This window comes from Papaver somniferum, chromosome 8, assembly GCF_003573695.1.
Source record: "Papaver somniferum cultivar HN1 chromosome 8, ASM357369v1, whole genome shotgun sequence".
NCBI lineage: Eukaryota > Viridiplantae > Streptophyta > Magnoliopsida > Ranunculales > Papaveraceae > Papaver > Papaver somniferum.
Window position 1 is genome coordinate 77,972,856 of NC_039365.1, and position 15,104 is coordinate 77,987,959.

The 15,104-nt window shown below is 36.2% G+C and overlaps 2 protein-coding genes across 3 annotated transcripts; one reads left to right on the forward strand and one right to left on the reverse strand.

Moving 5' to 3' along the window:
• Nucleotides 1-408: 408 nt before the first annotated feature.
• On the forward strand, nucleotides 409-6,728 carry LOC113301676 (LRR receptor-like serine/threonine-protein kinase FEI 1). Of its 2 annotated transcripts, none has more exons than XM_026550462.1 (14): nucleotides 409-500; nucleotides 913-1,086; nucleotides 1,276-1,411; nucleotides 2,136-2,207; nucleotides 2,304-2,375; nucleotides 2,641-2,712; nucleotides 2,897-2,968; nucleotides 3,055-3,117; nucleotides 3,699-3,793; nucleotides 4,405-4,575; nucleotides 4,659-4,991; nucleotides 5,293-5,541; nucleotides 5,713-5,846; nucleotides 6,061-6,728. In XM_026550462.1, the coding sequence occupies exons 2-14, from the start codon at nucleotides 1,005-1,007 to the stop codon at nucleotides 6,277-6,279; spliced, it is 1,770 nt and encodes a 589-aa protein (XP_026406247.1). In that variant the 5' UTR covers nucleotides 409-500; nucleotides 913-1,004; the 3' UTR covers nucleotides 6,280-6,728. The 2 variants fall into 2 exon arrangements, with proteins under 2 accessions (XP_026406247.1, XP_026406248.1); XM_026550463.1 differs by having other exon boundaries at nucleotides 5,296-5,541.
• Nucleotides 6,729-6,901: 173 nt separating this feature from the next.
• LOC113301678 (spermidine-binding periplasmic protein SpuE-like) lies at nucleotides 6,902-10,275 on the reverse strand. The gene is made up of 7 exons (XM_026550464.1): nucleotides 9,833-10,275; nucleotides 9,219-9,364; nucleotides 8,831-9,079; nucleotides 8,599-8,733; nucleotides 8,121-8,303; nucleotides 7,515-7,676; nucleotides 6,902-7,409 (listed from the first exon to the last, which is right to left on the reverse strand). Exons 1-7 carry the CDS (start codon nucleotides 10,212-10,214, stop codon nucleotides 6,981-6,983), a joined length of 1,686 nt encoding a protein of 561 aa, XP_026406249.1. The 5' UTR covers nucleotides 10,215-10,275; the 3' UTR covers nucleotides 6,902-6,980.
• Between the last annotated feature and the right edge of the window lie 4,829 nt (nucleotides 10,276-15,104).

A 15,104-nucleotide genomic window follows, 5' to 3' on the forward strand; every position in this document is an offset into this window, starting at 1 on the left:
GTAATTATTGATGAACGAGTGGGTGTTCTCACTCCATAGTGGAACCTAATTTGAGCAAATTCAGTGATAATCATTCATATTGAATGAGAACACTCACTCCATAACCTTGCTCTAAGAAGTATAATAACTTCAAAAAGAAAACAAAATTTAAAAGGAAAGGAAACGAACGACTGAGATGCTTAAATAGACGAAGGACGATGGACGTGGCGAATAGACAGACGAGTGAGGGAGGGAGGGGATCATAACATGAGAGAGGAGGACTAATGTCGTCCGCGCGTGTGTAAATCCAGCCTTTCTTTAATATATCTAGCGTCGGTTACATGTGCGAAATGTCAACTCACTCACGTGCGAAAACTGTAAACCCCTTTCTCTTTTATTGGTTGGATGAAGTTCTCACTTCCACACTCAGTCTCTCTCTCTTACACTAAGTAAGATCATTCAATCACTTTTGGTGTACTGAGAAAGTTTCCGAAATTAGGGTTTCGGTAGATCGATTTGAGGTGCGTTTGTTTAATTGCACTCCAAATCTACACTTTTTCTTTTTTCAAGATCATAAAAATGCTGATAATTTTGATCAATTTCATATGAATCTTGTAGTTTTTGGTTGGATTTGAAGAATCTGTAGTGTTTTTAGTTTTGTAGAAGTGATATGATACCTGAAGTATCTTTGGCATGATTTAGAAATTTTGGTAATTTTATTTTTGTTTTTGTTATTCTTGAGCTATTTTAGGGTTATAGTGCATTTTGGGGTAAATATAGGAATGATATTTTCTTGAGACAGCTTGACACAGGTAGTAATTGTAATGGACATATTCAAGTTTAGGGAGGCCACACATATACAGTACTATTGAATATGAGCATCCAGCTGTTCGTGTTAGTTATAAATTGATTATGTTCATTCCTCTGGTGCAGGACATTATTTTATTTCTGGTGCGCTGTTTGCTAACTGTCTGATTATGCCATATCATTTATCGCCGGCTTAAACATCGGCAGGCATTCCTCTGATGGAACATCTAAGGCCAATTCTACTTTCCATTCTGCTGTTTCATATATTACTGGGAGAAAACAATGCTCTCAGTCCAGATGGTATGATTTTATGATTCCTTTTCTTTTGCTTCATTTTTTCTTGTATGGTGGAAGAAGAAAATGGCTGCATAACTTGGCACCAACTATTGGTCTGCCATGGGAGTGAAGTGTTAGAGACCTACCATGTGACAAACCTCGTGCATCTAAACCATCCATCTTCTGATAAATATTGTTAATGTCTTGTTGTAGGTGCGGCATTGTTAATTTTTAAGACAGCAATTCTTGGTTCAGATGGTATCCTTCTTCAATGGAAACAAGAGGATGCAGATCCTTGTGGTTGGAAAGGAGTGAAATGTGATGCTCATACCAAGCGGGTGATTTACTTGTGAGTTCCTGGAATCACCTTTAAGAGGTTTTGAATCCTTATAGATGGAACTGCTTGTTTTGATGAAAGTTTACTCAGCAGCATAAGTTGAAATTCAACTTAGAGTTCTTTTTGCATGGAAAGAAAAAAAAAATCCTTTTGGTTGTTAGGTTTCACCGCTGATAGAGTTAAAATTATTGATGATCATGTGCATTTATTTGGAGATGGAAAATGGGTTTTAGGCGATTAGTTGTTCTATTTGATTTTACGAGTGTCCAAATGTAAAGCAGTGTGCCATAGTCTTGGTAAAATATAAGATAAATGCAAAATAAATACAAATTCGTCACTGCATTCTCAAGTTTTTGCTGTAAAAAGATTGCAATATGGGTTATGATATTTTGGACAACATCCAGTCACTTTGTTATTGCTGCGTATCTGGAAAATAATGCTTCTTACTTGAGCCATCCCACTATTATAAACAGGATATGGCCATCCGTATCAATTAGCTTAACCAATGTTCGATTTCCTGGAAGTTTCATCCCCAGTCTTTTTTTCTCATATATGTTGATATCATCACAGCTGCTATCTGTGTTAGATATGTCTTGTTTCTGCTATCTTCCGAGTTTCTTAACCATAGTATTCGGGAGAAGCTACCCTATGGCTATATGCATCGGCACTTATACATGCATTATAGAAAATGGTCATGCCTTTTATGATTCTAATTTTCTGTATTCTTGTCTATTAGGAGTCTTCCGCAACACAAACTGAGTGGATCCATATCACCTGAGATCGGAAAGCTTAATCACTTGAAAGTTCTGTATGTAATTCCCGTGAATGTTCTTTAAAATTGGTTCTTCTAATTGTGTTATAAGTGTAATTGTTTGTGCCATTTCTATATTGTCACATGTTTCAGAGCGCTTCATAACAACAACTTATTTGGAACAATCCCTTCGGAGTTGGCCAATTGCACAGAATTGCGAGCAATGTGAGTTCACTAGAATCACTACTACTTTTTACAAACGTTAGAATAATGAAAGGTGTGAGTGCGTTGTTCACTATGACAAGCTTTAACTGTAAATGTTGTCTATCTAGAGAATACAGAACCGTATTGGCTAAGTCGATTGTGATCCCTGTTTTATTAAGCACTTACAGGAATTGCCTCGAGTTTTGACAGTATTAAATGTTATCTATCGTGTGCTGGAGACTGTTCTAATGTTCAAAGTATTGTTTGCTTATATGTATCTTCACAGATATTTGCAGGGTAACTACTTGAGTGGGTCAATTCCTTCCGACTTTGGGGACCTTCCAAATCTTGAGTTCTTGTTAGTTGCACTTCTCACTTTAGATTCTTTAATTAACTGAACCATTCATAAAGTCTTTTGAGTTATATTGCTAGGTTCTCTGCTTATTCAATGGTTCTTGATAGATACATCAACTTGTTTTTAATGGTTTTGCTGTTTTTCATGGATTACTCATTTTTCCAACATCTTCTTGTTGCTTTCTTAGGGATGTCTCCAGTAACTCTTTAAGTGGTTCAATCCCTTCATCACTTGGGAAGTTGAGCAAGCTTTCAATATTGTGAGTATACCCACTGCACATGCTAAGTTTATCCAATTACCTTGACCATGCTTCTGATTGGCTAATTCCTCCTCGTTGTTTTGAAGAAATGTCTCAACAAACTTTCTGTCTGGGCAAATACCACCCAACATCAAATTTACTGAAAATTCGTAAGTACTACATACTCTTTAGCAATTATCTATGTCTGCATGATATGTTTATTCATCTGGATTGCTTAGCTGAAAACTTGTGAGCCCTTTTTTTTTAACGGTGATGTACTATAAGTGAGATTTTTCTTTAAACACAATAAAAATTATTAGATGTTTAGGACGTTGTAAAGTAAGTTCTAAGATACTCAATTGGTCCAACTAACTATATATTTTCATTTAGATAACTTCTAAAGCATTGACAAGTGTAATGAGCTATTATAAATTTGATAAAGAAATGTCGCACTTGAAAGTAATGCACAGTGATTATAACTAGGGCTGATCCGAGGATACTCCTTTTGTTGAACACATATCTTCAAAATGGTTTTGTGAAATGTTGATCTTCGAGTAAGCTAAGTTATTTTCAAAGTAGATTATATAATCATATCATTCATAGCGTCGTTAGTTGATAGCAATGCATATGTGCTGATCTTCATTGGGATGGCCAGAAACTGTGAAATGCGAACATTCATTGGTAGAACATATTCTTTAGAATCTTTATTTAACTTTCACTTTATAAATATTGTGATTTAATGTATATGCAGCTTTGTTGGAAATCGTGGCTTGTGTGGGACACCGATCACTGTAACATGCAAAGATGAGCATGGAGGAGCTTCTTTGGGTTCTCAGCCTAATATAGGTAAAATATCGTGTCCTCCTTGCTGCATTTTGATGTTAAATTTTCCATGTTTGTAATATCATTTAGGAAGCACGTGTTTGCTAATCTCTCAAGATGACAGGTTTCTCAGCAGTTCTTAGATTCTGAAGTTTCTTCTTTGTTATAACAATTTTTCGGTTAATTGTAATAAGCATATGATCACTCTGTTTCTTTCTATTATTGCATTGTCTAAAGTTGTACTCTATACAGAGTTATCGCTTCATCTATATCAATCTAGAATATGAAATATTATATATGTGATGTACATCCTGCATCCATGTTATTTGTTTGAAAGGTTTTTTTTCAAAAAATCCTCCAGTAGAATCTTGAAAGGAAGATTTTGTATTTAAAATCCCTTTGCAGAACGATTTAGAGAAAAATTGCTACAAATCAATTTTTTCGTGCTTCAAGAGTCCACTTCGTCCCCATACTACTACACATGAAAGGGAAAATGTAAAGACCGCCATTAAAGCAGCCCAAGCAAGACTTAACTATATCTGTGTGAATTTATCCCCTATCTGTATGAATAAGAAGGGATTCGTCCAATAAGAAGGTACAGTGTGTGTTTCTTATAAGCGACTTATGATATGCAGATGCAGATAATATAAATGGGAAAAAAAAATCAGGGACGAGACTCCTTATAAGCGCTTTGGCAACTGTTGGTGCTTTACTCTTGGTAGCATTGATGTGCTTCTGGGGCTGTTTTCTGTATAAGAAATTTGGCAAAAATGATACCAGAAACCTTGCCATGGATGTTATTGGAGGTATAGGTCCCAGTTTAACAACATCAACAGTTGCTTTTTGTGTTTTATATACTTCACTTCGACCTCACCAGGTAGTCTTTCAGGTGCATCAATTGTAATGTTCCACGGAGATTTGCCCTACTCTTCAAAAGACATCATCAAGAAGTTAGAGAATTTGGGTGAGGAACATATTATCGGTTCCGGTGGATTTGGGAAAGTATACAAGCTTGCCATGGATGATGGGAGTGTATTTGCTTTGAAAAGAATAATGAAGACAAATGAAGGCTTAGATCGGTTTTTTGAAAGGGAACTTGAAATACTTGGTAGCATAAAGCACCGATATCTGGTGAACTTGCGAGGATATTGCAACTCCCCTTCTTCGAAGTTGTTAATATATGATTATCTACCAGGTGGAAGCCTAGATGAGGCACTTCATGGTGAGCTTCCCTCATTCTAATGGTCTGTTTTACTATTACTTCTAGACAAAAATAATCAGACGATTAATCCTCCAGTGAAGGAGACAAAACTTTCTAAATTACATTTTCTGGAACATTTTCATCCATGTCCTGCAGCCCTGTAAATTTACAAATCCTTAAGCTTAAAATCCTCTCATGAATGATTTAGAATTTGATTACCTGTATATTCTTTCTAACTACTTACGTTTGAAGGAACATATAATTTGTTACTCATGTTAAATTTTTGTAATTGTGTGACTGATGGAGAATGCTATGAACGTAGCAGAACGATCCGAGCTACTAGATTGGGATGCACGTCTTAATATAATTATGGGAGCTGCAAAAGGTTTGGCATACTTGCATCATGATTGCTCCCCTCGTATCATACATCGAGATATAAAGTCGAGCAACATTTTACTTGATGGTAATATGGAGGCTCGTGTATCCGACTTTGGACTTGCCAAACTACTTGAGGATGAGGAATCCCACATAACTACCATCGTTGCTGGAACATTTGGTTATCTTGCTCCAGGTGTGCACAAAACAGACTTTTGGTTGTATTTTTGGAGGCTAAACGTGCAGTTGTAGAAATTCTATGTGATCACAAGCTTTATATTGATTCTCACACATTTGTCGTTTTTTCTTAGATTTTGTTTGTTTGTTTGTGTTTTGAAGAACTAACACGTCTGCATTGTTTGTGCAGAGTACATGCTAAGTGGTAGAGCAACAGAAAAAAGTGATGTTTACAGCTTCGGGGTTCTAGTCCTTGAAATATTGAGTGGGAAGCGACCCACGGACGCATCTTTCATCGAAAAAGGGCTAAATATTGTTGGTTGGGTACATTTTTAACTTTCCATGCCTATTAATATTGTTTTAGCATTTGATGTTATTGTCTTCATAGGATGGTACTTGGTGACTCTCTTCAACACCGATATCTAAATCGTTGTTGCTCCCTAAACCCTGAATCGCTGAATATTTACCCTTTTTCCGTTGAATAAAACCATTTTATTGCTCAGTGGTTTATTCGTTGAATATTTACCTTTCTGTGCAGTTGAACTTTCTAGTTGCTGAAAATAGGCCGAGGGAGATTGTGGACCAACACTGTGAGGGTATTCAGACCGAGAGTCTTGACACCCTGCTCTTGATATCTATCCAGTGTGTATCGTCCAGTCCAGAGGACAGGCCTACCATGCATAGGGTGGTCCAGATACTAGAAGCTGAAATAAATACTCCCTGCCCAAGCGATTTCTATGATTCCAGCTCTGATTGAAGAACCCTTCAAAGCAAAAGAGGAACCAAGCTCGTTATTCACATGGAACATGATTCAGTTCATTCAGCAGAATGAAGAAACGTCAGCAGGCTACAAAAAGGTTTCAGAAACTTTGGGCTCCAATTAAGTTATTCATTCTTTTTTTCTGTTCTATGGAGATCAGAAAATGGCAAATTTTGGGTGTTATTCATCCGTTTTAAGGTGTCAGAGCAGGTTGCGGTCAAGAAATTTGAGGGTGCTTTTGGTGTTTCTGTTTCACGCAGGTGCATGTGTGAAGAGGTTCTATAGATGCCCCTCACTCTTTGTTTTCACCATTCAATCCCATAAGAAATTACATGTATATGGAATTTATAAATTTCTGTGTCTTTCCTCGCAGAAGGTTCTTTGTTATTTAATGCCATTTTTGTAAAATAAGTTCCGTTGAAAAGTACCAGTTCAGTTCTCATTCCTCACGTTGTTCGCATTCCTTTAATTACATTTTATGCACAGGTCTCTTAGTCGCACAATAGTTGGTGAAAACTTATATAATGGCAATGTATGAATACCAGTTGAATATTCTTGTGGCTTCGTGATTATGAATGTTTTATTAATTTTTACACAAAAATAGAACATGCAAGGCATAAGATCCCAAACCTTATTATACACTCTCATCTGTTTGAGGCAAGGATTAAAAGATACATCCAAGATTATGAACTGAAATATCAGGGTTCTCTCAGACTGGGTTTCAACCAAAAACTCTGAACAATTGATAAGATAGAACATTGCAAGTTGTCCATCATACTGTGACTAGGTTTCCTCTGCATACTGTTGATTAGCACTTGATAATCCGTTAATGTAGTATCAGTTAATGGCTCTAGAAACTCACACTTCGCTAAAATTTCAGATGGGGGTACTCCAGAAATGAGGTTAGTGTCCAACTTCAGCTTCCCATTTTTGGTATCTTGAAACCCGTCAATTGGAGAATTTTGTTCAAGAGCAACGGGAGATGATCCAGGAATAACTTCTTGTTGAAATGGTAGAGCTCTTGCAGCTTGTAAACAGAATTCCATCCATTGGTGAATTAATGGAGATGGACCCCTTATTCTCCCACCAATCCGTTCTGAAGCAAATTTTGAGGCAGCGGGGATCGCCTGCAAAGCAGAAATAAAACTCTTAATTGCTAAACACTCTGGAAGCCAACTTAGACAAGAAATTTCATTTCATGTACTCCAGGATGGATGTGTTCCAGAACATACCCATAAGTCTGCCCATAGACTAGCTCCGGACTTGGGAACCACCACAGCAACATTTGACATGCGCTTCGCAGCAGGAAGAACATCGCTGCTCCATCCAACAGCAACCCACACATCTCCAACTCCAAAGGCCTTTAGATAGTGTACACTGTCGAATAGCCGAACCTGCAAGAGAGCAAGTTGAATACACATGCATCACATTTATGAAGAACAAATCCTAATCTTGTAAATGGGAAAATGTTGAACCAAGAAAAAACGTGAGGTTATGACAGATATGTAATATTCACAATTTAAAAACTCCACAGAATGAATGACATGCATGCTCATTAATTTGGACTTGCAGCAACAATGGAGTTCAACTTTTGTTCCCTACGTTAAAAAAGGAGCAAGAAGACAGCACCATGTGACTGCTAAGAAGTTTAGAGGCTCTGCGACTGTAAGATGGATGGTGGTATTTATTTGAAGTCCCCAATCATATCATAGGGGGTCTCTTAATCTTGTTTCATGTAGCTGAAACTGATCTTTAACCTAATGCTACTCCCAAAAATTGCACCATTATACAGACTAGCAGAGAGAAGCTGAAAATAATTTCCAAGTTCCAACCAATACCTGTTTTTGAAGTGACAGCAGATTCTGCAAGACAGCATCCCTTCCACCAGGAACTTGCGAGTTAAAGTCCAAGGTATTGTATGAAGCTCCCATATACTTCAAAACTGCACCAATCACTTCTCTAGGGGAATCAACCATTGAAATCTTCCCAGCAAGCTCAGGTCTCCACAAATCCTTCCAGTCCTGCAATTTTGGTTTACATAAATTCATAGTAAAATTGAGTAATTGGATACGGGGTACAGTCCGGGTCATACATTTAAAAGGATTCACCAACTGCTAGATTTTAATACCGATAATCTTCCTTAGATGACTTAAGGATGGAAAAGAGTCTCAAGGAACTTCCATAGTCACTATTCAAGGTCTTGTAATGTTTTCCTTGACAGCATAAGCCCACGTCATGAAGTTCAAACTATAGAAAACCCCATTTGGTAAAAACTCCAATCACAAGGAAAAAATTCCAGGTTTTCACGTATGTTACCTCAATTGGGGCAATATTATGCTTCCTAAATTTGTTCTTCTTGTATACGATCACCATGCTTCCCCATCGGTATGGTGCTGCCCAAATCCTGCCATCAACATTTAACTGTCCATCACTGTTCCTGCGTAAATAAACCTGAGCTAGTCTTAGCAAAAAGTAAGCCGAAGAGTAATTCCTCTTTCACTTCAAACTACGTCGGAAAACTGAATAGAACATGAATGTGAAAGCATACCTTCCATTTATTGCTTAAACCCTTAAACCAATCCTGCCCTTCCACATCTTGCATGGATTCAATCATACCCTTGCTAATTCCCAAACTAAGCCATGAATGACCCACTGAAACAATATCAGCTGCCATAGCAGACTTTGCGCCAAGTTTGCTTTTGCTAAAGGATGTAGACAAATCATTGAATACATCATCAAGACTTCCACGGAACTCCGTGCTCAGTTTCAATCTCCTTCCTTGTGATTGCAGAAAATCCTACTAGTCATAAAAAAGTAATCCGGGGATCTCTTCAATAATAATATATTACATGTAAACGAAACATAAGCTAATCAAAATTGCTGGGAAAAGAAAACTTTTAAACACCAAAGAAAATATATAAAATGTTAAATCAAACCTTAATCCATAATGGAGGTATGGAGCCACGAAGTGCAACAATTCGTAAGGGAACGGTCAAAGCAAATGTCTTAGACTTCCAACTATCAAACTTGGCCTTCAATTCCTTATCTTCTACTTCAATATTTTCCATTGCATCAGATTTCCCTGTAAAAAACACTTTCTCTAAGTTACTGTATTACTAATTAGTAATTACTTGTATAACAGAATTCATCAATTTAACGTCTTGTATCGCACTACTTTTACGCCTTCAACCTTGATCAAAATTCCCGTCGGATGAGTACCGTATGCACAAGCTAACTAAATTTCTAAAATTTGGTGACAGTGTCAAGGTGTGAAACTCCGGTATATTTTAGATCAGAGTGCCAAAACACACCTCAGTAACCAGGTTACCACCAGACTGCAAATTTGTGAAGGCATTCAATTTTTACTTTCTATTATTCTATGTGATCACAACTAAACTTTAATAATTGGCTACAACAGATAATGTCAAACTCTTTAATGATAGCCATCTCAGCTCTAATGAGTAGGAAAAAATAACGTGTAGCTATGTATTCTGCTTTGCTGATGGTGAGCTGATGTTAAAAAATAAAAAACCTGGATTTGGATTAATACCGTTAATTCGATCTTCATCTTCGTTCAATGTATGACTCGAGGTGGGTGGAAGAAGAGGGGTATTTCTAATATCAGCCGCGCGTGCGCTAAGGCAAACGAAAAGTATCGAAGAAGCAGCAAACTGAAGGAACAGAGAATGGAAAATTTTTAGGGGTTTCAAATGTGACGCCGAGGTATTATCATCGTTGGTATGTGCTAATTTCGGTGAAAATGTAGTTAGATTCTGGGAATTGGACATGGCAAAAACCTTGATTTTTGAAGATCTGAAGGTTCTAATTCGTTGCAAGTAACGAAGTAGGTTTGGGGTATTAAAAGTAAATGGTGAATTCGGGATTTGTAGATGAGAGGATGATGATAACAAAGACGATAATGATATCGCCATTTTTTTATCGAAAGAGCTTCTCTGTCTATGACTGTGAGAATGAAAAGAGGTTTCAGTATTAAGGGTGTGTTTGTTTGGGTGAAATCTGAAATTTAGAGGACCTAACAATAATATTACGTTCGTTGCACACAAACCAGCCTATTTTTTTAGAAAAGGAGGAAATAATTAATTAAAAATAAAATAATAATTAACTATAATATAAATTGGAAAATAATCCCATTTTTATTTTTTTTGAATAAGAAAGATTATATTAGATAAACTGAATCACATAGAGTCATCCTCATGTATACATAATTGTATCCAGAGGGGGATTTCTTCAGACCATTCTTATTCATTAACAATGTCGATGCCATATTTGACTAGAGAGTCTGCAACATGGTTTGCTTCTCTACGAACAAAAGTGCGAATCCAACTATCAAAATTAGATAAGATACTTAGATTATCGATTACAATTTTCCTGGTAGTTCATTTTATCGAGTCGAATCTGCCATTAACCGCTTCTATCACATTTAAACAATCCCCTTCCAAGTGAAGATTTCGAATTCCTTTTCTTTTAGCCCACAAAACAGCCTCCAATATCGTTTAACCTTCTGCTTGCTCTAGATATAATGCTTTTAAGTGGCAACATCGAACTCCATCGCTTTCACCCGTAGAGGAACGAGCAATTAGACCCACACCAACATCTTTATTAGATAATTTAAATGCCACATCAAAGTTTAATTTGATATAGGGATTTGCAGGCCTGAGCCATGGTTCGATTATTCTGATCACAGTAGAGTTATTGTCTTGACTTTTTATAGCTTGGGCTCTGTTCCACTCAGTATAATATGATTTTATCATAAACACCACTTGGTTTATCTGTGGGGTAATACTTTTAAAGACTTTGAGACATCTAGCTTTCCACATTTCCCACATTATAAACCCAAATCATTCAAACAGTTTGGTGTTAATAACACCTGCATTATTATCCTGAAAAAGAGAAACAATCGTATCATACAGATCAATGTTAGCAACATCATCAGCTAAATCAGTATCAATATATATCCAGACATTCCTAGCAAATGAGCAATCCAGAAATATATGTTGGAAATTTTCAATGCCATTGTTACAAAAAGGACAATGGGTATTAGTGTTGGGGCAATATCTGGCAAGTTTATCACTAGTAGGAAGACATTGTTGGATACATTTCCATCGAAAATGGAGAATGTTGGGGGGGGGGGGGGACCGTTTTCCAAAATTTCCTCCAGGAGATTTGGATTTGATTGCTTATGCCTAACTCAGCATTCCTGCAATTCAAAATAGCTTTATACGCTGACTTCACAAAAAATAAACCATTAGAACTAGGATCTATCTCAAGTGATCTTGTCCAAAGGGGATTCTGATCTCTAAGATTTTGTTAACAGTGTCATTATCAAACAAAGATCACAAAACCTGCAAGTTCCAACTTCTAGAATCATGATTAATCAATTGAGAGACATAGACCATATTAGAAGACCAATTTTAGAAGACCAATTTTGGGTATTAAGAGTAATGGGGATAGACGGAACCCATCTATCCTTCCATATATGAATTTTCTCACCATTCCCTACTTCTCAACAAGAAAATTGTTTTAGAATTTCAATACCTTTGCAGATGCCTTTTCAAATCCAGCTGTCATTATTGCTTACCGAGTCAGATATAGGATCAAAATTGTTAAAAAACTTACCTTTCTGAATTTTCGCCCACAAATCATTAGGAGATTGTATCATTCTCCAAACAAGTTTGGCAAGTAAGGCCTTGTTCATTATTGCAGTTTTCTTAACATTCATGCCACCTAAATCTCTCGGTTAGGCTACTCTCTCCCATTTTTTCAAGAAAACACCTTTAATACCTTTTTTTTCTTATTCCACCAGAATCTCATCTGGATGGAATCAATTTTATTTGTTAGTTTTTTAGGAATTTGGAAAACAGACATATGATGAGTTGCCAAACTTCCAAGGATAGATTGAGCCAGAATGGTTCTATCAGGATATTTCAAGAATATAGACTTCCAATTAGCAAGTCTTTCACCATACTTATCTATGAGGGGACTAAAGGATTGGACTTTACTTCTCTGCAGGAGAAGAGGCACCCCTAGATACTTGTTATTAAGAGCTAGTTTTTAAGTATTCAAGATGTTAGAAATATTATTTTTTACACTGTTACCGACACCTTTGCTAAAAGTTATTCCAGATTTTTGTAAGTTAACAGAATGACCTAAGAAGTTGCTAAATTCCTCAATTATTTTGGCAAGATGTTTAGCTTCTGCAGTGTTGGCCTTGCAAAATATCAAGCAATCATCTGCAAAGAAAATGTGAGAAACAGTAGGACAATGTTTGTTTATTTTGATACCATGAATAAGATCTTCTTGTTCCGCTTTAAGTAAAGCTCTGGACAAAGATTCCATACACATAATGAAGAGATGGGGAGAAAGAGGGTCTCCCTGTCTCAAACCTCTCTGGGGTGAAAATCTTTCCAGGAGAGCCATTCAAAAGGATAGAGGTGGTCACAATACTTATGCATTAGCTAATCATGTTACAAAAATCATCACAAATTCCTAGATTTTTAAGGTACTCGGCAGAAATTTCCCCTCTATTCTGTCAAATGCCTTGGACATGTCTAATTTAACTACCATCCAACCATTTTTTTTCTTCATATAATCAAGCAGTTCATGAGCTACTACAATGTTATCTGTGATACTTCTTCCAGACATAAAGACAGTCTGATAAGGGGTAATAGTTTTATCAAGGACTAATTTAATTCTAGAAGCCATAAGTTTTGAAATTACTTTATAAGAAGTGTTACAGAGGCTTATTGGTCTAAAGTCTGCAGCATTCTTAGGGCAATTGGATTTAGGGATTAAAGAAAGAAAATTGTGATTCATCTGTTTAAGGATGTGTTTACTGTGAAAGAAAGCCTGGACCATTTTAATAAGATCATTACCGACATAATATAGAATGCGGGAACGAAGCCATCTGGGCCAGGTGTGGTCCAAGGTTTCATATTAAAACAATACCTTTGATTTCCTCAATTGTAGGAATTTTGACAAGCATAACATTATCAACATCAAATATACAAGGGGGGATAAAAGCATGATAATCAAACGAATTAGCAGGATTACTGGCTCTACTCATGGAAGAGAAATGTGATATAATGTTGGCCGCAATATCTACTCTATCAGTCAACCATAATCCTAATTCACTTTGTAATGTATCGAATTGGGTTCTCTTTCTCCTAAAATTGGCTTTTTGGTGGAAGTAAGCCGCGTTTCTACCACCTAACAAAAGCTCGTCATCTTTACCCCTCTGTCTCCAAAAGTTAGATTCAACATTATACCAAAAAACAAGTTTCTGGTTTAAAGTTTCAACATTAGGATCATTCAGATTACTACCACTACTAAGCAGATGTTGAATCTGGTCTTTAGTCTAAAAATTTTGGGTAGTTATATTTCCAAAATGCATGTAATTCCAATTTCTAAGAATTTACATAGTGTTAAACAAAGTCTTAGTTAGTCTACATGCAACCTAACCTTGGGTTTGGGATCTCCAATTTTCCTGAATTACTTCTTTGCAATTAGGATACCAAAACCACATCTTATTTACTCTAAATGGTTTATGGGTAACAACCTCCTGTCTAGCGGAAGCTAGCATTATGGGACAATGATCACTTGCTAAGGAGATAAGATGCTAAGTAACTACATTAGGAAAATTATTTAGCCAATTTAAATTAGCTATAACCCTGTCAAGACTTTCAAGAATGATTTCATGGTCTTTCCTCCTATTAGTCCAGGTAAAGGGATTCATTGCATATTACTACTGTCAAGCAAAAAATTATCAGCATCTAATTGAGTTTTGACTTAAAAGATTACTCCCCTCTTTTTCATCCTGCTTGAGAATGAAATTTAAATCGCCAACAAGTAAATTAATTCATGTGTCAAGTTGTTCGTTATCATCTTTTTATTTGTAGCCTACTTAGCAATTTCGACTATGTTTTGCCAAATAATCCACAAAAAATATCCAATTATATGTCTGTGGATTTCAAGGCAAACTATACTTTTTTGTGAAATGCCGAATTCCTAGATAAATCCTTTTTCTGTTTGTGAAATGGTGAACTTTTTAGTTGTTACTGAACATAGTTATAATTACTTAGAGCATCTCCAATGCTGAGGGTCAAGATCATCCGAGGCGAAGGTCTTATTAGCTCCTTTTTACCTAAATTAATCTCCAATCTCAAGATCCCATTTAACAAATTTTATTTAAAATAATTTAGAAACAAATGATGAAGCAGAATAAGCCCCAAAGGTTGTAAACTTTCTTTTTTACCCATACTTAGACTAAGAACCAATATTATAGAGTCTAATCTGGACTTTCTCTTTTACCCACACTTAGATGTCTTTTTTTTTATGACCACCCTAGTACAGATGCTCTAGCTATCACTGAATCAATCAAACAATCAAAAATGTAGTGTGAAATAACGCAAAAGAGTATGATCTTTTTGATTTATTTGTGGAACCATATGTATATGTAACAGCATTTACGTGTTTTTTTTCTTCATATAGAAGATCAATAAAAGAACAAGATCCATTTCATATCCAAATGATTTCTTGGTTCGGACCGGACCAACAATGTCATTATCAAACTAACTACAATATTTTTCTGTACGTGAGGATCTCACCAGAGCATCTTCTACTCTAATAGGCCATGAACTGTAACTGAATCATTATCAACGAGTCCGTGAGAAGTGATCCAATTTTTCTTTTATTTTCTTCATGCTCGTTCCAAGCTCGAAGTACCATTTATACAAGGAAGAAACCCCTTACATGATTTCTTCTTCACATATAACATATGGGCAATTACTTAGAAGTTGTTACAG